This window comes from Rhinocladiella mackenziei (assembly GCF_000835555.1).
Source record: "Rhinocladiella mackenziei CBS 650.93 unplaced genomic scaffold supercont1.2, whole genome shotgun sequence".
NCBI classification, from domain to species: Eukaryota; Fungi; Ascomycota; class Eurotiomycetes; order Chaetothyriales; family Herpotrichiellaceae; genus Rhinocladiella; species Rhinocladiella mackenziei.
In genome coordinates, this window is record NW_013550603.1 from 2,004,986 (window position 1) to 2,030,250 (window position 25,265).

The window sequence follows — 25,265 nt, forward strand, 5'->3', positions numbered from 1 at the left end:
GTGGCCGTTGAGCTCCCGCAGCTGCTTTCCCGTGGCGGCGTCCCATATCCTCACCGACCCCTTCGAACAACCGGACGTGACGGTGGTGCCGTCGGGCGAGAATGCCACGCAATAGACCAAACCTTTGTGGCCGCTGAGCTCCCCTAAGTAATAAGTCATCTTTCTTAGTGTTCTAGCTTGCCCCTGGACATCTTCGAGAGTGTCACGTGGTGGTTGATGATCTCTACTCCTATTTGGACGCAATGTGTTAGTTAAATTGGGTTGGGAAGAACTTGAAACCGAAGTTGAGTTCCAGTTTGCAAGGACTTCAGTGACCGAGTCCGTTGCGGATACTAGACCGGCCCTCTGAGGCAATGGGGAAGGCTGAATAGCTGAAGAATACGCGGTTGAAGTCTTTGTGAGAAAGTCAACGGCTTGCTCTCTCTGCACGGCTGCTGGTAGTGTTGTCTGCAAGGAAGTTAGGGATATTGAAGAAGTGTCATCATCAGATATAGCGCGCTTCGAACTTGCACGATTTTCAGGCTGGTGTTGGAACTGTTCCTGCTCAAGAACACCGACGTGCAACTCCGCTTCCAAGGTTTGCTTTGTCAAACGAGTTTGTTGCAGAGGTCGTAGATCTTGAACTGGGTATTCACGTCCTTGGGCTTTGTCGTTTTTAACCTCCACCGGTAACGAAGGCTGGAGCCAGACATGCCGGGAAGCTGGCTCCGTAGCGAGGCGTTGAGATGGATGAGGATTCAACAACTCTTCGACAAAACGAAGACCATCCATGCTGACGCCCCTTTCGCGTAGCGTTTCGGATGGAAACTGGACTCTGCCGGAGCAATACTCATTCAAAGCTCGGGGCTTGACGAAAGGTACTCTCTGGGCTAGCATCAAATATGTGACGCAGCCTAAGGACCACATGTCGACGGCGTTCGTGTATTCCGAGGTCTCCTCTGCTTCTTCTACGTAACCCAATATTTCAGGAGCTTGAAAATGCTGTGTTCCCACATGGGTACGTAGTGCTGTTTGCTCGGCGGCTATCCTCTTCGAAATGCCAAAGTCTCCGATCTTGACCCACCACTGAGGTTCTGTAGACACAATGAAGATATTCTGCATCGCGAATGGTTAGAAACGCGAAAGAAGGACGGATTCCGACAGACGAGATTTAAACCTACCTGAGGCTTGAGATCACGATGAGTGAATCCAATGCGGTGCATTAGGCTCAGACCGTCGAGTAATTGCGCACAGATCATTTTCGCACCATCTTCTGTGATGCCCCGAGTAATGTAGTAGTCCAAGTCACCGTGTGGGAAATACTCCATCGCGAGAAAGACGCTGTCGTTATTTTCGTACCATCCGTGGAGCGTTACAAAAAGTTCCTGATACTGCACTTTGGCGTTAGCTTACTGACATTCGATCTCGGATTCACTTTTGCACCACATACCCGAGACAGCTTAGCCAGCGCGAGGAGCTCTCTCTTGTAGTCAATTTTGACAGATTCCATCCGGCACTTTTGGATGCGCTTTACTGCCCTCTCCGCAGTCACCTGGCCGCGCTTCTTTTGTACCTCCAACCAAACTTCGCCAAATGCTCCATGGCCAATGTTTCTTTCTTTGTACCATTTCCTCTCTACCCTTGCCTTTCGCAAGCCCCGTGCGGGGTCCGACACATGCTCGATATGTAAGGTATGATCACCGTATATTTGAGCATCGAGCTTGAAATGCTCTATCAGATCCCAGCTCATGGGAGGCTTGCTGTGGGTATGCGGCGGGGTGAGGGAGGCTGTAGGAATGCGGCGGGGCGCGGCTCGCCGCTTGCGCTGTCATCGCCGGACGGAGGAAGGCCTTTGAACGGCGGAATATCTCCAAGATTAAAATTTCAAGCACAAGCTTTCTACGCAGTATTCTGACAGGACGAGGACAGTTTCGATGCATGGAATGAGACAAAAGAAGTCGGCGAGGCTGTTGGGGGGCAGATCCAGGCGAAGCAGCGATTGGATGGAAAGCAATGCACGTGCCGGAAACTAGTACACAGCCAGGCAGACATTCGTTGCTGAGCGAATCACCCAATGCGTTCTCTATCTGGCAGATATGTCGGTTTTCATGTCGAAGGTAATTATCTCAAGACGATAGTGAAACGTCAATTCGAAACGATAGCTTCCACACGCGGCCCCCTTCCAATAAAAGGGCGAATGCTCTTGTTCAATCAGGTTTGAAACCCGAAAACCTCACACCATGGAGCCGGTCGGCATTGCCCTCGCGGCTGCTTCCATGGCCGATTTGTGCATCAAGTACGTTTTTTCCTTTGCCACATTTCTGCGCTAGAACTCCAAAGGTAATACCCTTCACATGCAGATGTGGCAAATCTCTGGTTGCCAAATATCGAAGTTATCAAACCGCCGAACGTGATATTCTGGAACTAATTCTGCGTGTTGAACACCATTGGTTGAAGACGGAATGTCAAGTCGAATTCTTACGAAGTGTCTGGTCTGACCTTGGGGAACACCTCCAAGTCCATCAGAATAGCATTCTCCGGGTGTTGTATTTAAAAATCAACGAGACTACCCTACTCATCGACCAGATCATCGGCAACAAAGATGATGATGTGTCGGTGCAGAGCGTCTTAACCGAAAACGGCCATTATAGAAAGGGGAAATTTGCACTCATGATCAAAGATTGCCTCCACAAAACTTTGAACGATCTCGCTACGTGGCAGGAAATGCTAGACCCATCCTGGTTTCTAATGACCCGGGTCTCAGGCACTGCCATCGACCAGCAACTAACATTTCCAAACGCGACCAGGCTGAGTTCAGCTACAACCGTCAAAGGAATAAGGGACGAGCTTCGCACCACAAATAATGACCAAAACGAGTCCATCTTCATTGCGGTGGACACATTAGCACCTGGACGGAATTCTATTCCCTTCTCTTTCTCGCAGTCATGCCATGATCAAAGGAGTGCCGATCTCGTCATTGTGGATCCGTTCTCCTGCGACGCTCTCACCGACGTGGGAGCAGTGACCAAGGATATCCGCAACCTTGCGAGGGTCCTTTCGAAGATAGATCCTCTCGTCTTCGGCCTGCTTTCCTGTCGTGGTGTGATCAAATATACTGATGCTGATGGGGCACTCTCCAGATTCGAGTTCGTCTTCTCAATACCGCCCAGTCTCCGAAATCCATCGAGCCTCCGGAGCATTCTTGTTGAAGAACGCGACGACCATGCCTTTAATGACCGCTTGGATCTGGCAAAGCAGCTTGCAAGTTCGATTTTGTTCATCCACAGTTCAGGATTTGTACACAAGAACATCCGTCCGGAAACCATTCTTGTCTTCACGGGCGACTCTTTGGGTCTCGGATATCCCTTTCTGGTCGGATTTGAAAAGTTTCGACCGACTGATCGTCTCACTTACCGAGTGGGGGATGCACGATGGGAACGAAATCTGTACCGACATCCTCAGCGTCAAGGAATCAGTGTAGAAGAAGACTTCAAGATGCAACACGACATTTACAGTCTCGGAGTCTGTCTACTAGAGATAGGCTTGTGGACGTCTTTCGTCCTGTGGAAGGAAGACGCAGATGAGCCCACACCCAGCCGAGCACTGGGTATTGATGACGTCTTGAAACTGAAGGACGAGCGTAAAACGGCCTCGGAGGTGAAGAAGGTTTTGATAAGAATGGCCGAAGAGTGCTTGCCAAACAGGATGGGAAAAAGGTATACCGAAGTGGTGCTAGCTTGTCTAACTTGCCTCGACAAGGGAGCCACTGGCCTGGGTGATGAAAGAGACTTCCTCGATGTGAATGGTACCGTCGTTGCTGTCCGCTACATCGAAAAGGTACCTAGCTAGTGATCTCCATCAATTTCTCCATCTCGTTCTGACAGCATCCAGATTCTCATGCGGATCAAGGAGATTTCAATCTGACAAAAAGTCAGCGCTTCGAGATGCCACGGTTCACTTCAAGGACTTGGTTCTTTCAGACGCAAACTTGAGGCGATTATGGAGGCCGACGACGACGGAGGCTCTCAAACTCGCTCTACCGACGTCAGTAAGGGTTTGAAGGCGTCAGAATTACTCATGATCAACATCGGGAAATCAAGCATCTCAAATCTACCCAGCATTTGAGGGAAAGGATCAAAAAGAATTCGGTGCGGCAGGTAACCCTTGACAGGTACTAATCCTCTAGGTAATATCTGATTGTTATTACTGCAGGGCAGGGCAGGTAAGCCTTGGAAGGGTTGACCTTGAAGCCCTGTCTGCAGTCGTCCCAGGATTGTATCATGATCCCGCAGTTGCACAGCTTATGAAATGGCTCTGTTGTAGGACAGTGCACTCCTGGTGGACTTGCCAGAAGCATCGTACAAGTTGTGAGGTTGGCGAGGGGATTTTTTATGCCGCTCTTGGGTCTCACCGACTTGTATACCTGGGAGGCCGGCTGGGGGTATCGTTGTGGTATGTAGGAGTCCGGGGCTAAATAGTTCATGGACCCACAACCCCCCTTTTCCCAGGAAAAAAGAAAACAAAAAATAAATTTGATGGCATCTTCCTAGAGCGAACTTTTGATTTTTTCCGTGAGAAGAAAACCATCGAAGAATGATGGAACAATTCTATACTAACTGTTGACGGCCCGCCCGTGTCCATCAAAATCAAAGCTTCCAATAATGCGATGCATTGACAATCCTTCGACCGTCATTGGACAGAGTTCCAATCCACGTGCATCAAAGCTCTGGCTGCCGAGGACAGACAGGCCCCAGATGCTTTGATTGCCTCTAGTTTCCTTTACTTCCCCGTCCCAGGCTTCCCACATGAAGCTTTCTACGACCTGACTATAATCGGAATGGCAGTTTTGACTCGGATCCCGTGTCCACACTGCATGGAACCAGGCCATTGCATACCCAGTGCCTTGCTGGCAATTGGCTCAAGCTCTCAGTCCATCCATACCTTGAGCCTGTTCATGAGCTTCGATTCTCTCCTCTGCAGGTCGCTTGCTAGGATCAAGAGCGGGAGCTGTTGGAACTCAACTTGGAGAGCTTTGAGCTCCCAGTTATAAAATCCCGCAGAGATGGTCATTCCTCTCAGGTGAGAGAAACTCACACCCACCCCCATCCCCCTCCACCAAAAGAGGGTGAGTTGATTTGTCTTCTCATTCGAGACGGCTCTGCCAAAATGTTGCAGCTACTGGTTTTCTCGTCGTTGATAGCTGTCACCATCGCTTCCTATGGCGCGAATGTCAATTATCGTTCTCCTTCCCTCAACCATCCTGGCCTAGGTATCTCCGTCCGCAAAGTTGTCAAACGTCATGATCCTAGATCGGCCTTTGCTCCTGGACAGCTTAATTTCACTCATGGAGTGGCCTCTGGCGATCCGTATCCGAACAGCGTGATTCTTTGGACGAGATGCTCTCCTTCCTTCGACGACGTCAAAGACAATAGCACGGTCTCAGGCTTCGCGCCCCCGTACAACCCAGTCCCGATTCATGATGATACCGATGCGGGCAAGCCGCCGTCCAACGCTCCAGTTTGTTTGAATTGGAAGATAGCTTCTGACAAGGCTCTCTCTTCTGTGGTGGATTCGGGAACAGTTTATACCAGTTCCGATGTTGACTACACGGTCAAAGTGGAAGCTACCAAGCTTCAACCTTTCACACAATACTATTACCAATTCACGGTTTGCAATTCCAATCAGTCCAGCATGGTCGGCAGAACCAAGACAACCCCATCGCCAGATGACGATGTTGCGGGGGTCCACCTGGCAGTCTACTCTTGTAGCAATTTCCCCTTCGGCTTCTTCAATGCGTATGGAAACCCCGTCCGCAAGGGCTCGGTCGACTATGTGGTTCACCTGGGTGACTACATCTACGAGTATGCCAATGGTGAATATGGTTGGGGTCAATCCATCGGTCGTATTCCCTTGCCGGATAGACGAATCTACACTCTCTACGACTACCGCAAGCGGCATGCCACCTACAGAACTGATCTTGATTTGATTGCCAACCATGCAAACCACCCCTGGATTCCTGTCTGGGATGACCATGGTAAGACCGACTTCAATCGGGCTGACACGATTGACTCACTCGGTGGACAGAGGTCGCGGACAACACTTATCGCGATGGATCTTCAGAACTCAACAACACCGAAGCTTCCTTCGTTGAAGACGGTGGCGTCTCGGTAGATCAACGTAAGATGAATGCTGTTCGCGCATACTTTGAGTGGCTGCCCATTCGTCAGGTCGAAATGGGCGATGATGTCAGCTTGCCATCCACCTTTTGCCGTCCGTATATTCGATTTTCTAACGTGATCTAGCTCCGAATCTGGCGGTCTTTCTCCATCGGCAGCCTCTTCGACCTCATCATGCTCGATACTCGTCAGTACGACCGCTCCATCACCGATCTCTACTGGAACACCGACTACATCCATCAAATCTCCAACGATGCGGGCCGGAGCATGATGGGATCCCGTCAAGAGAACTGGTTTTACAAGTCCTTGATTGATTCAAAGAACCGTGGGGCGGCATGGCGTATCATCGGCTCACAGACCGTTTTCAGCCGTATCAACGCCTCCGTCTCCTACGGCAACGTTAACCCTCTCGATTACGACGCTTGGGATGGTTATCAAGCCAACCGCAACCGCACATATCAAACGCTGTACGACAACAACATCACCAACAACATCATGATCTCAGGCGATAGCCATGCCAACTGGGTGTCGGATCTCGTTTGGCTAGACCATCACGCATATGACCCTGCCACCGGCGAGGGTTCAATTGGTGTTGAGTTTGCTGGCGCGGCGGTATCATCGCCCTCGCCTGCTGGACAAAATATCTCCATCGCCACCAGTGTCCAAGGCAGTCAATGGCTTGTCGGTGCCAATCGCGAGTTGCAGTGGTCCGAGTTGTACTATCGTGGCTATTTTGAGCTCCACATTACACCGCAGAGGGTGGATGCGCGCTACTTTGGCATGCCCACCATCATCAACCGCAACCCCAATGAGATCTCGTTGGCCAACTTCACCGTCATGAGTGGTGAGAATAGACTTCATCGGTACAGCGGTACTGTGGTCGCTGCGCCCGTGGAGAATGGGTATGTCAAATTTGGACCATTGAAGCAAACTAATATCACCAATGCCACGGACACAGGGCGGTATTTCATCAGCCATGAGAATGTGGAGGATATTTGAGTGGTGTGATGATGACCTCGAAGATGGATGCTCGTCAAGTGTCATGAGTGCTTGTCACCCGACAGGCACGACGAAATAATATCAAGATTGAGATGGTAGATCTAAATCAATATCTCGACAAGTAATCAAGAAGGAGAAAACCTTTGCAACGAGGACTGAGGTTCATGTTCATCAGCAGTATCGAACCATTTCCTGCGCCCCCGATTGGCAGCAGCCAAGGTTACGCGCACAGCCTCACAAGGCTGAAACTGCTGTGGCTTGCAACAACTGATGGGATCACAAACGTAGCAAACAAACTTTCTCTTTGATTTTTTTTTTTTCTTCCATACCCCAATTCAAGTCGATTCTTACCCGTCTGTCTCCATTGCGCATGTTTGCCTGGCTGTCTGCCCTTCCCGGGTGACGTTTGAATGCAGAGAAGCCAAGAGAATGTCCATAAAAGTGGAAAAACTCTCATCGTCGTCCTCATTCCGTCATGGGATGGATAAAGTGGCGCATCACGATCTTCTAATTCCTCTCTTCAGCTGTTCGTGACTTGAACCGTGCTTCATAGCCTCAGTTCAAGGCTGTCCAGCACAGCGAGTTAGTTCCAATCCCCACTCGAGAGATATCACTCACGATCAAAACACCCCTTAAGGCAAACAAGATCAGTCAGGCATTCAAGCACTTGACTTGACTGTTTCACTCGTTTGGGATAGCCGATTGATCAAAGACTTTTGCGCCGCAAACCACTGCTGCGTGTTGCGAGGTGACCATTTCCATATCCGTGCTCCAACGCCGTCACCGGTGTTGAACAGGGTACAAGCGGGGATAACAGCCAGCCTCATCCCACCCTGCTCCAGTAAACGGAACCACAAGATCAAATAGGGACGGTGAAGAGCACAGCAGTACAGATCTAAGTGGAGCAGAAGAGTGAAATCCACTTCGATTCGAGCCTCCGTGTGAGTCACCGCCACAAGTCACAACCAGCCAGCCAGTGAAGGCGGCAGGCAAAAAGAGAGGGAAGCAACTGATCACAATCAACAGCCGCAGATTGTGGTGAAAAGGGGAAAAGGGTTAATATCACAAACGTGAATTCGACCCGCTCGGAAAGAGTCTCTCTTTTTATATTTCATCTTTTCGACTGACATCACATACTTTGATAATCAACGACACGTAACCGACACGATCACCCCATATCTAACATCCAGACGAACGACTGCGAACACGAATTCTAAACACAATCTAGGCCCTCAAGACCTGAGACCAGTAAACCCTTCGGCTTCGGATTGTCGTCCAGCATCGATACACCCTTTTTGCACCGCTATCATGTCATCAACATCGACACCACCTCAACCTCGGCCTCTGCTCGCCTCCTCCGTCCCCCGCGTGGGCATCGCCGTCTTCATTCTCCATCCAACCTCAACGCCGGCACCATCTCCCTCCCACCTGTATTCCCAGCATGCACGACCCTACAAATTCCTTCTCGGAAAACGCCTCGGTTCCCACGGTGCAGAAACCTGGGCCTTGCCCGGTGGCCACCTGGAATTTGGCGAGAATTTCTCCGAATGCGCAGCGCGAGAGACATTGGAAGAGACGGGGCTGATCCTCGATGATGAGAGTATAAGCTTCCTTACGGCTACGAATGATCTGATGCCCCTTGAACCCACCACGAGCACAAACAAATCTGCAACACCACAAGGCCAAGGTCAAGCTCCGTCGGGAACGGTAAGGGGGAAGCATTATATTACGATCTTCATGACCGCGCGTGTAAAGGCAGGGACATGGACTGTGATGGAAAAGGGACAGCAGCAATACGACGGTAACGGGTCTCCCAACATGCCAGAAGCGAAGCTCTTGGAGCCGAATAAGTGCGCAGGATGGGAGTGGGTGAGTTGGGAGGATCTGGTGAGGTGGGCGAGACCGCAGTTGCAGTTCGAGAACGATAGGAACTCAAAAGCCTTCACCAATGATGCTGAAGGAGGAGAAGGTGAGATTCGGCCATTATTCTCACCCATGCTGGATCTGTTGACTCAGAGACCGGGAGTAGTTCCTCGGCTCTAGTTCGACGATGAGACGATGGAGATGAAGGAATCCTCAAGCAAACCTAGAAGCGAGCCATCTCAGTCTCGGGGACTCTAGATCATGTCGATCCGGTCACGAGCTGAGACCGTTAGGTTCACGTTGTGTCGGAAGCGAACACTCCATAGTCATAGCTGAGTCCAAATGTCACTCGACTAGATAGGTAATAAGCTGGCTGGAGAGATGGCAATCAAACCCAAGAGCGAGCCAAACATGCAGAAAGAGCCCCTGCCCATCACACATACCGGCCACTTCAGGGCATGAAATCGATCAAACCTCAAAAAACTCCTGTGATCATTTTCCAGCTTTTCTCTTTGCCCGTTGGCTGTCCTTGTTCCCCGCCTTAACTCCCAGACACTTAGTGATTTAGTTTCTCCCTGATCATTGCTCCATTGCCATTTTGTGTGTGGCCAAGAAGACCATCGTTCGTTGCAATTCCAGAGAAAATTATTTCCCCTCGGTTCGTTAACAATCTAGGAATTGCAACCGTCCGAGATTCGTTTCTCCGTTTCATTCCCCTCTGCGTTCAAATCCAAACAATAGATGTCATTCCGAAGATCAACTTATTTCCAAAAAGAGTTGCTTACTTTCTTGCTTGGCAAGATATGCCTTGACAGCGGTCATGCGGCGTGAATTTTCATATCATGAGGTATTACCGTTTGCATTATAGCATGGCTGAAGAATTGTGAGTCAAACATTAAAGGGAGCTGGCGTCCATGACTCGAGTGAAAGTTGGCCATGCATCATCATGATGGCAGTGGTAGAATGAATGGTGATTTTCGGTCATCAGTATAAAATTCGGCCAGGACCATTAGGAGCTTTGATTCTAGGTTCCAATACCAAGGGGGGAGGAGGAGGGGTGGGAGTACGAGCGGGTGGGGTAGGAGGCTCTGGACGAACGTAACCAGGAGGTGCACCTGTAGGACGACCAAAAGGAACGCCGGGAGGAGGGCCAGGGGCACTTGGAGGTCGAGAATGCGGGTCAGCTGGGAGAAGTGGCCTAGGTGAACGGAGCTGGTTTTTGTTGGGTGGAGGAATCGTTGGAACCGCGTCCATTCTAGCATCTGCATTTGCTTTGCGAGGAGGAAAAACAGGGTCATGAGAGTATCGAGGTGACGGGAGTTTTTCATTTGGACTAGATGTGATTGGGGGTGTCGGAGGCCGTGGTGGCTGTTCATCCTTATCAGGTCTGACTCGAACTGTGAAAATCGCTTCGTCCCTTCGTCGGAGGTATTCCTGTGCAGAATGAGAATGGGGATAGCGACTGGGATCAGGAACACGAAGAGGTTGGAGCCGGGCAACCTCGAGGAAGGCTCGTTGGTAGGCAATTTCACCACAAGGGTCTTCCGTGGGAGACTTGGGTATGTTGGCCAATTCTGCTCGATAACCTCGTGCCGTCCACGGGTGGTTGGGGTCTGACAATGGAAGTTCAGAGATGGATTGGGTATCTGCTGGCCGTTTGGTCATGGCTGTGGTGGTGATGGAAAGGACCACAGGCGAAGCAGATTCATCCAAGTGACAAACCGCCGAGGACTCGACCAGTGGGGTGGGCGGACGAGGTAGCTTCAGCGATGAAACATTCGATGATTGAGGACTGACAGTCGAGGATGGAAGGCGACTGGCGACCTCGTTTCTTTATGTACCGGACTGTAGGATGCTGGAAAGAAAGGAGAAAGTTTGGAAGAAAGTTCAGAGAGCCGAAGAGGGGCGGGAGGAACCGAGTTCCCCCCAAGGCCGGAGGATGGGAACGCTGTTTAACCTTTTGTTCCAAGCGAAATCGTAAAATATGATCACGGGCCGAACGAACGAGTCAAGCAGTGCGAATGGAGAATAGCAGTGTTTAGTGGTGTCCCGAGTTTCGAGAGATTGGAAGCATTGAGGGGTTCTTTTGCACTAATGAAGGTCTCACCAGTGGGATGCCAACCCCAAAAGTCCCGGGGAAGGACGCCTAATCATTGGCTAAGGATCCGGGTTGCGGGCACCTGCAACGGGACAATTGTTGCAGCAGCCCTCTTTTGTTGCGGCTTGCAGGTGTCATCGCGCCTGTGGACAACCCACTTGCGCTGCCAATGGAAATTCTGGGGAGGTTCGACTCAGTTTTTCCGTGCTCTCGGTTCAATGCATCCTGCACATCATCTCTGGAGAAATATTACCCTTCGAGCCCCTGGCCTGCTGTCTCTGCTAGGTATTCCATCACTAAGACTTGCCTCTCTAGGCACTCCTTGCCGTACCCATTGTCAATCTCATTCTGAGGAGGAACTCACCGTTCCGGTTCGTCCTCTGCAGATGCTGCCTTCACCCACATGTCTGGCTGACCGCCACACCGCTATCGGTCAACCAGTCGGCGATGCAGGAAACAGGAAAGCGAACCAGGGAAATCCATGTACGATGGGCTACATCTTTGAACCCCCTCCTTACCGGCACAGTGGCACCAGCCAGAAAAGGGAGGACGTCTTATCCACCTTGGCACTTGCGGCCGTCGCTTCTTGGCCATTCCGAACCTTGAGCCCTTTTCGTTTGGGGGGGTTGCCAATGTGTGAATAATGGGCAAAGGCGCAGCGAAGAAACTTTGAACTGGACCCTCGAAGCGCTGATAACCGACGCGATTTTGGTGGGCGCAAGACCGATTCACCCTGTCAGACTCTATCCTTTACCAGTCAGACATGATTATTAGTGAGGAAGGGATATGTACTACTGTTTTTGTCTGTCGACTTGTTTAGACACAGATCCACCAAAAGGTAGATTGGCGCTATGCCCGATCCAGTGAAATGTCTTCGATATCATGCTGCTGTGATTGGCCGGCCCGGGTCCTTATCAGCAACGATGCGGATTTTAGGCACCATGCTAAACCATGCTAATAATTGCTCCCTCCAAACCCACTCGCCGCCGGTTCTTCAGTGTCGCATGTCCATTCCCTTCGCTAACTCCCTCTTGGAGTCCTCCCGTTCATAATTCATCGCCTTCCAACTTCCTCCGACTCAAAAATAACATTTATCTCTGGTGTGTATAGTTCCTTCATAGACGGCAACCCGAGTCGATCTGCGCCAATTCCTCCTCTTGGACTTTGACACCCTCTGTCCTTCTTTTATCACCAGAAGCTCCCCCCTCGTACTGTCAACTCGGACAACCCCCCCACCTCCCACGCCTTTGACACCTCAAGTCCAGCCAATTTGGTTTCCTTTTTATTTTCCGGCATTGCAAGTCCTATCAAAGCCCTCCTCCTGCGCCTCTGAGATCATTGTCGACACCAAAAACGTGGCCGTGGCGGTGCTTTGGTGATCCGAAATCTAACTTCTCCCTCGAGCTCTCTCTGGCTGCAATTCTCCCACGTCCCAACCCCCCGCGCCGTGTTAAGTCTGGCGACGCAAATCCGTTTCTTCTCAATACATTGACTGGTAGCTGAGTCTCGGTGGTTTGAATCCTCCGTGATTCAGCATTTTCGATACCAAAATCTCCGCTTCGGGTCATCTCAAATGGCAACCAACTATTCGACACAAACTTATACGATTCCCGACAGCCAGACCTTTCCCAATCAACAACCCTCTCCAGCTAGTTCGACTTCACCCATCTCACCCCGAATGCAAGATTACCTGCAACAACATGCTCCGAACCCCTACAAGCAGCTCCGCCCATTGAAGTCTCCGCTTTACGTCCCTGCCGTTCTACGACCTACCGAACACTTTTGCCACCCCTCTCCTACGACCCCTCCCAAGAGTTTACATGGATCGTTGGACAGTTTGCAAGATAGTGAAGGTCAAACAGCGCGTCCAGACGCTCGGCAGCATTTGGACCTCGGAGCATTTGATCCGGAATGGATCCAAGAGGAAGACTTAGGGGAAGTCACTGGTCCTCCAACAAAGGATCATTGGAAGGTATGTCTACGGTTTCTTCATGCAGAAGTCGATCCAATTCAAAATCTCTACAACCCCCATTCTTGGCTCCACTACCTGCGTCGTTGTCACTTCCACGGTCGTGCCGGAGACATGTGCCAGATGAAAGCTAACCTATGTTCCGCTTTAGCCGGATGAAGCTTCACCGACTTGTGACTCGCCCCAATGTCGCTCGACATTCAATCTCTTTGTTCGCAAGCATCATTGTCGTCATTGTGGACATATCTTTTGCTCGATGCACACGACATTCACCATTCCCTTGGACCAATATGCCCGGTTCCATCCCGATGGTGTTCCTTCCAAGGCTTGCGAAACCTGCCATCGTCAATATCAACGTTGGGACACCGCCAGATCCATTCGTCGCAAGAACAGCCAGAATAGCAGAGACGACAGCAATGAAAGCGGGCCTCCAACTCCGTTGGCAGGACCAACAGGTCATCGCAGGATGATCTCAGGCGGGATTCGTGGAGGCAAAGCCGTGGAACAGGTTGCGAACAGCGTTCCCAAAGAATGGGCTTGGAGCACTTTCTGAACGGGAACTTCGGGCACTCCACATGTGAAAGTCACGTGTGGCAACACCGGCGGGGCCATTTCTCCGTCTCGACTCGGCTGAGCACTCTGCCAAGATACGGGGCTGACGCCCTCAAGTGAGTCAGCAAAACGATTCAACCAATGTGACAGTCGCGTCGGCTAGCTGCGGGTGTAACTTGACTCATCCTTCCAGAATACTTCACTCGAAGAGTTGATGACTGACTTCTTACTGCGACGAACAAACAAACCGCCTTCTCTGTCTGCCTTCAGCGTCATATGATCAAAAACGGCCCCTCGATCGTCGACTGCCAGTCTCGACTCGGAAAGACGGGAGCTGGAGAGCAGTAAGATCAGTCACCTGCCAAGAGAGGCCCAATTTAGCCGAGATCAGAGTCTCGATGACCGAGGAGGATGAGTGGGTGATATGCACACGACATGAGGTGACGAGGTGACCGAGGCACGAGTCGAGACCCCGAGCAAAATTTGACACACGAGGAGGATATTTTCTACCACACAAACCGGACGTTGACAGGGCGGATATCTCAGTTTTTCTCTTCCACGAATGAATTGTCCCTCTGAATGAACGTTATTGAGCGAGTTGTTCCTGGGAAGGAAGAGCTGGCATGACGTTGTAGGCTAGCTGATTTCTGTAATGATTGTGTTAACTAGATACACCCCCGGATTTGGCCAAGGCATGGAAAAATTCGCGTGGGATTTTCATGAGGAATCGAAATTAGATATTCTAGACCGACGGATCTTTTGCGTCAATTGACGATGCTATGCTAAAGTGAGCAAATTCCATGAATTCTGAATGGTTTCGACCGGATGAGACAGACGTGGGTAATTTTGGTGGATGTGTGAGTGTTCAATAGGGATTTATAAACAATCTTTGTTTGGGAAGTACTCTCCCCCTTCCATGGCTTTCTGTTCATCCTCATTCGTGGTTTCACTCCTGCTTTCTGCCACTGACCTTTGCCGCCAATGGTAAACTGATGAGACAAAGTGTCGCTTGGAGAATAGGGAAGAATGACAAGCATGGAGCAGTTATGAACATCTATCCTATAATTCGCGGGGTCCACCCCGATCTAACATTTCCCTCCCACTACCAGGCTCATCCCATCAACTGACCCAGATCCTCTGGCGGCCACCTCGTCTGCGCAAAGCTCAAACACCGCTTGATGCTCTGCAGGTACTTTCGCGTCACCTCATCGGACATGATATGCGCCTGCTTCCCCGAACTGGTCTCATGCAGTTTCTCGCGCGCCGAGCGCTCGTGGATACCGACCATGGTGACACCGATGGGCCACGCTGCTTTCCCAATTGACAGCGTCAGGTACCCGTCGTTGGCCTCGACGTAGCGGCGTCGCTGCGCAGCTCGCACGATCTGGCAGATGGGCTCCAACAGGTCCGTATCCAGGTCGCCCCGCTCCAGATGTCGGAAAAGTGGTGTCAGGTCCTTCAGCACGACGAGGTAGGAATTATATGCTGCTTTGCCGGACGAGGAGGCTTTGACGTCATGATCGCGCTGTGAAAGTGCAATAGACCATTCCCGTAGGAGTAGGGTGAAATACGACGCTAGCTGGCGGTACAGGAAAGAGTATTCCGGTGTGTCTTTCGCTGGCATCGTGGCGGGGAGGAGCATGTCCTTCTCCGGCACGGGCTCGAGGGTCGTCGGGATCGGTCCGTCACCGAGTTTCGGTTTCGAAGTGAGTGCATTGTCGGTGAGTGTATAGTAGCGTTGTAATCGTGCGGCGTGGTCTTCGTCGAATAGCGAGGCCGGTTCCTCCAGTGCCCGCAGTTTCCTCCGCAGCTCTTCGTCCGGAATGTCTTTTGTCTCTGGCCGTGTAGTGGAAGTAGATGTGGCCTCACCACCTTCAAGGGCTTTGGTTTCAGGTGGTAATTCCGGCAAGCCTAATCTCTTACGCCGCTTGCGTTCTTCTTCTCGCTCTTCCTCTTCACGCCGTCGCCTGGATTCCTCGGCCAGTCGTCGCTTCTTCTCCTCCCGTATGGCGTTCCGCTCGGCCTCTTCTTCCGCCAACTTCCGCTTCTTTGCTGCGCGTTCTTCTCGCTCGGCTTCGAGCTTGGCTCGTTCTGCGGCGTAGGCAGCTTCGCGGGCGGCTTCGAGGTCGGCGCGGCGGAGGTATTTATTCGTTGATGCAGAGTTGGAGTTGGGTGACCTTGATGGTGCTGCAGACTTGGAGGGCTGAGGTTTGGATTTGGCGATTTGCGCGGACATGAGAGACTTGAAGTCCATAATGACTAGCAGTCGTGAGAAGTATCTGGAGGGGAATAGACAAGGTCGTTGTGTTAAGAGGAAGATTGGTCACACCAAAAAGGTTCAGATGGAGTTGGGAGAGTTCCACGTCCCCATCGTCAGGCTGCCCCACACTAGGGCCCGGCAAACTCGATGGCAACCTGAAATTGAATAAACGTTGTTTAATAAGCTTCACCCAAAGAAGCCCGGTGTGTTACACAGGTGCGTAAATAGTAGATGGCTGCTTCCACTAGCATTCAAATAAATCTACATTTTTGTGAACAGTGACTACCCTTGTTCAAGTCCGAACGGCCCTCAGGTTCGTGCCTATTTTCAATGCACATTCCTCCTCAGCAATCTCGCAGTCGCTGATGGAATCCCCAAACCAAGGGTGAGTGCGAGGTGGCGCACGTGCTCTGCTTTCTGGTCCGAACCGTCTTTTACGATCTGGGACAGTCCGAGCGGTCGATGGCTGTATCGATCAGTTGCGACAAATCTTTCATCGAGGCTGACAGGAATCAATAAAACAGGTATCCCCATTTCGTATTGAATTCATGGCTGATCTCCCACGCTTCAGGATTCCAGGGATCCTCCTCCTTTTTGACAATGAATGATTGCATTGTGAAGAAGTCGTAAAAGAGTTCTTTGGCATCAATCACACTACTCAGAATAATCATATTGTCTCGCATCCTTGGGAAGGGCCATCGATCAATCCAGATGTAGTGAGGTACCGCGAGTTGGAGCGGGGTTGGACAGAGAGTATGCGGTATTGTAGAAGGCTGAGGAGAGGATTTGTCGAAGCCGGCATCGCTGCAGGGTATGCCCAAAATGGAGCCGTTAACCCACAGAGCCTCAATGGCAGTCATTTTTAGATCAGGCAGGTATCGATGGTCACATGGGGGGGGTGGATTCAATGACGGCGCGGACGACAGCACAAGGGTCCCAGAAGCGTTCGTCTCAGAACTCGAGCCAGATGACGAGCAGGCGACGGGGAACGGCGTGTTGGCATTTGCCACGATCATACCAGAAGGATCAGCGATGACATTTCCCCCCATGATGGCATTGTTCGGGAGAGTCGAGAATTTCTCGCCCGACCCGCGTCGAGACTGTCCAGAGAACTTGCCAGCTTCTGAAAGTCGCTTCCCTGGAAGAACCGTCAGCCACGTAGACCAGGATGGGCCGCATGTTCAGACGAGAGACACACGTCTTGCTCTTTGAGCTAGTCGATCCTGAATCTGTTTTCTTTTTCGCGGGTCCAGCACTCCATACCACGAATCTACCTTGTTTTCCTGGGGTTTAGAAGGCTCCATCTTGACCGATCAATGTAGAGATACCCCGATGTCGCAGTTATCGCTGAGAGAATGTTATATTCTGACGGGACCAATCTCATCACAGGTGAAGGAAATCATCATTTTCAAGCGCGAATTTCAAGGTGATCAAAATGTAGTCGGAGATGCGGCCAACCGTCAAGCTAATACCTGACAAGGCTTATTTCTGACACCCCACTCCTACCCTCGTCATGTGATGCTTGTCCATAACTTCCTTGACCTCTCGTCCCCAGCAACATCAATCTCCCACTTCGCAAAATCGACCCCTCAATAGTATCGTACTCGACAATTCACCTAAAGGTTGTCGTCCAGGAAGTCCTCTACTAATCTTTCTACGTTCGTGGTACGTTGCTCCTACAGAGGCAAGTCCTCGTTCCGGCACAGGTCGACGCCGGAGTAGGACTCCTCCCCGGTAATCGGGGGGGTGGGGGAGAGGCCGCCACGGCATACGGATCCGACGAGGGTTGCTCTGGGGAGATTCCGAGCCTCATACGCGTATCAAGAGTTCTTTTATAAACGCTGGAGGCATTAGAGACGGTCTTTAACGTACGCCCTAAAGAGAAGATTCCCGTCTAGACATCGCCATCCCGCCAATATCTTTGCGAGTAGCCGTGGATTATTCTAGGGGATTGAAGATGTCAAACAATCACTGGTCGTACATTGATTGTTGTTAAAATGCTCTGATTTCTATCAAACTGAAGTCTTACCTCGCACATATATATTAGGAATGATTGGCACAGTCCTTGGGCGTCTCCGCGTTCGGCTCATAGGTGAGATCCTTGTCCAGCTGAGTATTCCAGTATCACAGCTGAACATGTTGCCATATACTGTTCGACAGTATATCATGGGATCTGACACAAGGACCATCTAGACATCGAGGTCAGCGCCATACACTGTCCCCGGGCCTACCTGGCCACATGGTCCACCGATTGGATCCGATGGCGGTGGTATATCATGGGGTCGGATTCATGGATCGTGTCGACAGTTCGTTAACGCTCCGCCACGAACCATCTCGAGTGTGATCAGTAAGGGCTTGTTTGAGGTGGTCCGCGGACTGGATCCGATGAAATACCACGACTCATCGGATCCAATCCGTGGACCATGTCGACATCGAGGCTCGTTCGTTAAATCGGGCACTCTCCTTTCCGACACCCCCACAAACGCGCTCCCCGGCCACGCGCATCACAACCGAATATCAATTCTCAAAAATTTAATTCTTCCTCGATTGAAATACTTCCTTTTGCATCTTTTTCGTTGCCTTTGAATGGATGCCTATACCGAAAGCGACGTTCAGGACGCACTCGCAGACCTCAAAAATGGGGTCACCTTGGCCACCGCTACCACTCGACATGGGGTCCCACGTAACACTCTACGTGGCCGCCTTAATGGTGACCAACCTCACCGGTATGCTCACGACGACGAGCACGGCTTACGGCCGTTCAAGAAAGCCATCTCGAGCTCTGAATTCTCCAGCAGGAGGCTCTCGGTTACGCGCCAACGCACGCGCAAGTACGAGCAGTCGCTAGCGACGTACTTCAGCGGAAAGGTGACCACAAGTCCCTAGGGAGGAAGTGGTCAAGTCACTTCGTGAGGCGCCACCCGGCTATCAAGAGAAAGTTAGGCTGCCGGATTGACTGGGAACGTATAAATGCGGCCACTCCGGACAATATTAGGCACTTGTTCAACTTGTACGAGACCGTGAGCTGGATTCCCCCTCGACGAAGGTACAACGCCGACGAGGGCGGCATCATGGGGGGCCAGGGAATTAACGGGCTTGTCATTGGCTCCTCGCAAGAGAACCCCAATGCGGTACCGGTTAAGACGGCCTATCGAAGGATTCTTGGCGAGCATACAGCTCTAACAGATACTACGAAGATTGGAAAGGCTAACTTTCTCGAATTTTATGCGAAAGCTAGAGAAATCGGTTTCCGGGAGGAAAACGTTCGGTCTGGGTGGAAGGCGACGGGATTATATCCTAAAACAGTGGCTAAGCCCTTGAGTTCTCGATGGGTTATGATACCTAGACGATCGGCTACATCGCCACTCGCCACCTCGAATATCTCAACGCCAGAACGCAGTGGCGACGTTATCAAGCTAGAGATGGAAAGGGAGTCCCAGCGTTATCAACTAGCGGATCTCGATTCCCGAACAAAATTCTTCAGCGAGTGGACGGAATGGATTGAGATACTATTACCGACGCTGTCTCTGCGATGCTAGTAGATGCAGAGAACGATTGAGTTGAACAGCAGTATTGAACAAAATGCTAGCCAATCATTTATGACAGACTAGGATGTTTTGCAACACTCGCTCAATAGGCTGTATCGCCGTTAACAGGCAGCAATGGTGACGTACACTCGTTAGATAGATATATAGATGGGCTCTATCCTGCACTCATTGGAAGAGCCAGAGCACTCCTTCAACTTAAGTTGTACGAGAAGTTTGACAATATGGTCCACGGACTGGATCCGATGGGGGATATCGTACGGCATGGGACATGGTGATCAACATCGTCTACATATGACCCATGGACTGGATCCGATCGGGGGTCTGGCAGACAAAGTCGGCATTCTACCCATTCCTGAGTGTGCCATGGACTGGATCCGATGGGGTCAGCCAATCAGAGCAGAGGACTATGTAATTGTCGGATTATATATTTTCCGGATTGCGGGATGGCCAATCATGTTGTGGGGCACTTGTGCGCCACCAAGAATTGCCAAGTCCAATGGTTCAATCACGTGAAATATCGAACGCAGTGAGGCATCCACGACCCCTTGTTTTGTCATACTAATGTGGGAAGGCGTGACCCACTTATACCCTTCGCTCGTTTTGGAGAAAGTTGCAATGTGTCTGCAAAAGGGAGGGCGGTTTCGGGAACAACTGTATAGTAGCAACAATCGACTCCATTTTCGACTAGGCTCGGGACGATTCGTCGATCCTAATCAAAGTCTCCGGCGCCATCCCTTTATGACAGGGGAATGTCTCCGGGCATCGTTTTCGATATCGTCTTGGTATGACATCGTTTTCAACTGTGGGGTAGAAAACTTGGCATGAATTTGTGTGGGGCCATCAGTACATAGATATCTGATCCCGCTGCCGCTTCTTTTGTATAGACATCCTTAGTATTGATAAATCCTGACGGGTTTCCACACGAATTTGTCCACTCCCCCAAAACTCTTAGGCCTTGCCGGCCTTGCGGGCTTCCTATGACTCCGCAATCAAGTTTTGCTCCCTCGCTTCTCGATATCTTGTAGTGTGATGTAACAACGATACCAACGAAAGGTAAGGGCTTGTCACGAGGGTCTAAGGAGAGGAATCACAAATAGCCGCGAGTACACAAGGTAGGGTATGGAATGGCAATGTACTGAAACCTGTCTGTCTATCTAAGGGTTCGAAGGCTCTTCTTATACCTTCAATCCTTCTATCTCTTGGCCCATTTGCCCACCCCCTTCTGTCGTCTACGTCTTCCTGCCACCGTACGATGGCTGGGACCTCCCATTCGCGGCATAGTAGGTCGAGATGCTGATATTGCTAATCGCAACCCCGGGTTGCGATTACCTTCACGTGACATCTAGCTTTGTCACAGCATTCCATGTTGTACATCGTGGGTGCTACATATGAACCCTCTTTCTCTTCTCCCTACCTAATTTTGGCGGTGCTGTGGAAAGCGGGGAGATCGTCGACCGGCTCAGGAGGAGACTCAAATAACTTAGGTGATGGCGTGTGCATCCGCGGCTCGGCCGCTCTTTTGTTGTAGGAGTACGTGCTCGAATCGGCAAAGTTTGAGTTGTTGGTCGCTGAGGAGGCGTAGTTTGAGGTGAAGGGGTTGTTAGTGCTCGAGTAGATGGGCCTCTTACTGTATTTTGTATGGGATTCGCCATCGTAGACGGGATTGACCTCGTCGGCGCCACACTGATTGTTGATAACTGAGAATTTGGTGACTCTTCCTCGATACCTTGTTGAGCGAGTTGTCCACGTGTTTGTTAACAGGAGCAAGCAAATACTCGGCAGGAAGGGTGTTGAAATGCCTCTCAAGAGGGTGGCGCAAGTGCTCGGGACACCCCGATGGCGCGCGCCAATTAGACGGCATGACAGAGGACTTTTTGCTTACTAAGCGGGGTTATCAACGCCAGGAATGTCTATACAAAACAAGCGACAGCGAGGTGATCGACAGCGAGGTATAAGTCGTTGTCAATGATACAAAATTTTGTGTGGGAATCTCATACAATTTCTTTGTACCTTGGCACTACTAAACCATAACAGGCAGGAGCCGAGTACGATCCGATATGCCCGGAGACATTTCCCGGTAGTAAAATAAATGCCATTCTGGCGTAGTGATCCACCCTTTTGAAAGTTGTACGTCGTACCCTTTAGCGTACGAAACGTAACTTTCCCCCACCTCTCACTTTACCTTACAACGACATAGAAAAACTCGAAGTTTTTTGGTTGATCCAATTTTAAAGGCTACATAGCAGCTATATTACGAGTTACAATATTCTCAGAGCACTCGCTGTTGAGATTTTGGCGATTCAATGTTGCGAAAAGAGTGTACAGAATAACAAAATGTACTGTACAGACTAACACCTCCCGACAGTGTTTATAGGCCATATGGCACACGGATTGGATCCGATGGCGGTGGTATATCATGAGATCCGATCTAAGCACCGTCCAGATATCGAGGCCGGCGCCATACACTGTCCCCAGCCCTACTCGGCCACATGGTCCACGGATTGGATCCGATGGCGGTGGTGTTTCATCGGATCTAATTCATAAACTACAGTATGCCGAGTGTGATCAATAGAGCTTCTCTGAGTGGTCCTCAGACTGGATCCGATGCGTGGATCGTGTCGATATCGACATTATCGAGATGGTCCACGGAACTGTCGCGGAACACCGGCACTAGTTCTGGCTGCATGGAAAGGTCATTTGGAAGAAGTAAAGCTACTCTTGGAATACGGGGCAGATGTGCATGATGCTCCCAAAAATGGGTTGCAATTGAACTCTTTGCAAGCTGCGTCGGGCAATGGAAATGTTCAGATCATGTCCATATTGATCGAAGCGGGCGCAGACATCAACAGTCCTGCTGTTGGTCGGAGAGGTAAAACTGCCTTGCAATACGCGGTTATAAAAAATAAGACCGCGGCTACACTGTTTTTACTGGAGCTCGGTGCAGATGTTAACGCCCGAGTAGCTGAAAAAGGCGGAATGACTGCCCTGCAAGCGGCAGTACTTTGCCAAAATGAAGATATGGTTGAGACTCTCCTGGTTTTGGGGGCAGACATAAATGGGCAAGCTTCTGACGGAGGGTACTCCGCCTTATCCACTGCCATTCTTTCAAACTCCATTCCGCTCTTCTGGCGCTTGATCGAAGCAAGTGCAAGTGTGGCCTACGCCGACTGGGAAGACGGTGATGCTTTCAACATGCCGCTCCTGGTCGCGTCAAGGAAAGGTTCCCTTGAATTTATTCAACTCCTACTTGATCTCGGAATTGACATCAATGCTTTGTCGAGATCAGGAAGGACGCTTGGAGAGTTGGCGCTGCTGGAAGCGGCGGTGCATCATCAGGAAAAAGCAATGCTTTTCCTCCTGAAGCACAGCGATTTCATTGACCGATCTATACTTACAAAGGCTCTAGAATACGTCGACCTCATCATCCCGGACACCCAATGTGGGGTCCTTGTACAAGCACTTGTTGATCGAGGAGCGGACATCAACGCAGGATGGGTAGGAGAGGACCATTCCATTCTGCAGAAAGCATGTCGAAAAGGAGTCATGGAGCTGGTTCGATATCTTGTACAGAATGGGGCAGACATCAACTTCCCTCCGCCGGCACGTGATGGGCTAACAGCCCTTCAAGCAGCCGTATTCATAGGGGACCTAGAGATGGTCGACTTCTTGCTCCAGCATGGCGCAGATGTCAATGGTGCTGCTTCACATTATGGCGGCGTCACGGCCGTCCAAGTAGCTGCAGTACTCGGATATGTCAGGATAGCCCAAATGCTCATAGCCGCCGGAGCGGATATTGCAGCACCCGCGTCGTGCAGAGGGACACGAGCCCTTGATAGTGCGGCTAGGAATGGGCGTTTCGATATGGTCAAACTCCTGCTAGATAACTATCAACTCAAGGGCGGCGAGTCATTCTCAGATGTCTGCAAGGGGCCAATCCGAATCGCCCGGAAGGAATGTCATTGGGCCATTGTGGCCCTCTTGGAAAATTACCAGCGAGATCCCGATTTAGGAGGGCGATGACAAAAACATCAATGATCAAGCACTGGAAGAACTGTGTGCTGGTACCACAATCATGCGGAATGAGTGTAGAGAAAGGGTGTACGTGGACCTAGTTTGTAGTGGGAGAATAGGCTCCTCGAGTGACCGGTCTTCATTCTCTGATCCCGGATATGCTTCAGAGACAGATCGGTTTCTTCTATTGGGTGTACGCCGACTGCGGGCAGGAGAGCGCTCGTTGGACTAGGCTTTGGGAGACATATGTCTTTGATTAGCAATTATATTTGCGATTTTGTGAAATTCAGGCAATACAAGTGAAAGGTTTGGTTTCACCCTTCTTGAATGTGAAAGGTATGCTGAAAATGTATGGAAGATCAAAGACTGCGTTCGCTGGAATAGACACTGCCCGAATATACTACATTTTAACCGAAGAGCGGGGGAAAGGAGATATTCTCGATCTGAGAAGTCATTCGCACGGGTCAGTCGATTGATTTATAACGTGGACGCTCCATCTTTGTCTGGGGGATTCTGAAAGGGAGTTAAAAAAGGGGGGTGCGGGTGGAGAAGGCTGAAGAATTTTGACAATTCAAGGGATCCTCAAATCGAACTTGAAATTCAACTCGACACAATTCGTTTTTTATCTTTTATCCTGCTGTTTTCGACGCTTCGGAACAAGCACGAGGCACTCTAGACCAGAGCATCCATACACTTTCATCGCTCCACTCACTCCCTTCCCCTGGATTCGTCTCACCTTTCATCAACCACTCTGTTCTCTTCTTCGAGGTTTTCTTTCGCAATTGGACAAGGCTGGCGCAATGGCATGGCAGACAGACAGACTTACTTCATGACATATTTATCGCCAATACCCCTCTGAACGGCCGGTCGAGCAGCGATCCGATCGATCCACTTAAGCAAATGAGGGAACGGCTTCATTTCTTCGGCCGTGAACCCGCTGCGTTCCCAACCTTTCACCCACGGCCAGGTTTTGATGTCCGCCACGCTGTATTTGCCTTTTCCTTCCCCCGCTAGATAATCGCGCGGGACGCCCGTGAATTGGCCTGACAGTCTGATCTCAAGTACGCCGTAGACACGCAATGTTTCATTTTTGTACCGGTTTATAGCATCTGGATCCCATCAGTAGGTGTTTCCCTGTGCATGCCCAATGACGTTGGAGTTTATGGCTACTCACAAGGAATCTTCTCCGGCGCGGCCCTCGTGAAATGATTGACCTGGCCCTGATACGGGGCCCCACCACCATGCCAGAAGAACATCCACTGCAACGCCTCATTGCGTTCCAGCTCATTCTTGAACCCGAATGTATCGTTCTTATCCACAAATTTCGCCAAGTATAGCAATTGGGCGGATGTCTCAATAACAGGGAACGGAGGAGATTGCGTATTGTCGATGAGTGTCGGGATGCGGCCGTTGGGGTTGAGGCGGAGGAACCATTCTTTCTTCTGCTCGTTGGTGGAGATGTTGATGAGAGTCGTCGTCCAGGTGGTGCCATAGGTGTCGGCGAGTTCTTCGAGCATGATTTGCGTGGCCTGGCCGTTGGGCGTGTTTTGGGTGATTAGATGTAGGCCTTTGGCTGAGGAGACCTCGGGAGGAGTGTCGGCGATGTAGAGGCTGTTGGCCATGTTTGATGATGACGGTACGGTCGTTGGGAAAGGCTTCGAAGAGTCCGGAGCGATTTTGTTACAAACTCAGTTGATACAACAATTGGAATTAGGAGGAATAGAAGTAATAAAATCAATGGAGGGGGATTGAGTCAGATAAGGCAGAAATAACAGGAATGGATGCAGAAATCAAATTATTGCGCCAAAGG

The 25,265-nt window shown here is 50.7% G+C and overlaps 10 protein-coding genes across 10 annotated transcripts; 5 read left to right on the forward strand and 5 right to left on the reverse strand.

The window, feature by feature from the left end:
* Positions 1-406: 406 nt before the first annotated feature.
* On the reverse strand, positions 407-1,729 carry Z518_02528 (uncharacterized protein; the record flags this gene model as incomplete). The annotated part of the gene is made up of 4 exons (XM_013419556.1): positions 407-447; positions 507-1,095; positions 1,161-1,370; positions 1,430-1,729. 4 exons carry the CDS (start codon positions 1,727-1,729, stop codon positions 407-409), a joined length of 1,140 nt encoding a protein of 379 aa, XP_013275010.1.
* A 490-nt stretch (positions 1,730-2,219) lies between these two features.
* Z518_02529 (uncharacterized protein) lies at positions 2,220-3,828 on the forward strand (the record flags this gene model as incomplete). Its single annotated transcript, XM_013419557.1, has 2 exons — positions 2,220-2,275; positions 2,340-3,828. The coding sequence occupies 2 exons, from the start codon at positions 2,220-2,222 to the stop codon at positions 3,826-3,828; spliced, it is 1,545 nt and encodes a 514-aa protein (XP_013275011.1).
* A 1,317-nt stretch (positions 3,829-5,145) lies between these two features.
* On the forward strand, positions 5,146-7,154 carry Z518_02530 (uncharacterized protein; the record flags this gene model as incomplete). The annotated part of the gene is made up of 3 exons (XM_013419558.1): positions 5,146-6,013; positions 6,064-6,224; positions 6,282-7,154. 3 exons carry the CDS (start codon positions 5,146-5,148, stop codon positions 7,152-7,154), a joined length of 1,902 nt encoding a protein of 633 aa, XP_013275012.1.
* Positions 7,155-8,462: 1,308 nt separating this feature from the next.
* Positions 8,463-9,197, forward strand: Z518_02531 (uncharacterized protein; the record flags this gene model as incomplete). The annotated part of the gene is made up of 1 exon (XM_013419559.1): positions 8,463-9,197. One exon carries the CDS (start codon positions 8,463-8,465, stop codon positions 9,195-9,197), a length of 735 nt encoding a protein of 244 aa, XP_013275013.1.
* An 804-nt stretch (positions 9,198-10,001) lies between these two features.
* On the reverse strand, positions 10,002-10,682 carry Z518_02532 (uncharacterized protein; the record flags this gene model as incomplete). Its single annotated transcript, XM_013419560.1, has 1 exon — positions 10,002-10,682. The coding sequence occupies one exon, from the start codon at positions 10,680-10,682 to the stop codon at positions 10,002-10,004; it is 681 nt and encodes a 226-aa protein (XP_013275014.1).
* A 2,006-nt stretch (positions 10,683-12,688) lies between these two features.
* On the forward strand, positions 12,689-13,637 carry Z518_02533 (uncharacterized protein; the record flags this gene model as incomplete). The annotated part of the gene is made up of 2 exons (XM_013419561.1): positions 12,689-13,087; positions 13,236-13,637. The coding sequence occupies 2 exons, from the start codon at positions 12,689-12,691 to the stop codon at positions 13,635-13,637; spliced, it is 801 nt and encodes a 266-aa protein (XP_013275015.1).
* A 1,110-nt stretch (positions 13,638-14,747) lies between these two features.
* On the reverse strand, positions 14,748-15,890 carry Z518_02534 (uncharacterized protein; the record flags this gene model as incomplete). The annotated part of the gene is made up of 1 exon (XM_013419562.1): positions 14,748-15,890. One exon carries the CDS (start codon positions 15,888-15,890, stop codon positions 14,748-14,750), a length of 1,143 nt encoding a protein of 380 aa, XP_013275016.1.
* A 518-nt stretch (positions 15,891-16,408) lies between these two features.
* On the reverse strand, positions 16,409-17,200 carry Z518_02535 (uncharacterized protein; the record flags this gene model as incomplete). Its single annotated transcript, XM_013419563.1, has 2 exons — positions 16,409-17,034; positions 17,095-17,200. The coding sequence occupies 2 exons, from the start codon at positions 17,198-17,200 to the stop codon at positions 16,409-16,411; spliced, it is 732 nt and encodes a 243-aa protein (XP_013275017.1).
* A 4,848-nt stretch (positions 17,201-22,048) lies between these two features.
* Positions 22,049-23,464, forward strand: Z518_02536 (uncharacterized protein; the record flags this gene model as incomplete). Its single annotated transcript, XM_013419564.1, has 1 exon — positions 22,049-23,464. One exon carries the CDS (start codon positions 22,049-22,051, stop codon positions 23,462-23,464), a length of 1,416 nt encoding a protein of 471 aa, XP_013275018.1.
* Positions 23,465-24,277: 813 nt separating this feature from the next.
* On the reverse strand, positions 24,278-25,077 carry Z518_02537 (uncharacterized protein; the record flags this gene model as incomplete). Its single annotated transcript, XM_013419565.1, has 2 exons — positions 24,278-24,564; positions 24,630-25,077. 2 exons carry the CDS (start codon positions 25,075-25,077, stop codon positions 24,278-24,280), a joined length of 735 nt encoding a protein of 244 aa, XP_013275019.1.
* Between the last annotated feature and the right edge of the window lie 188 nt (positions 25,078-25,265).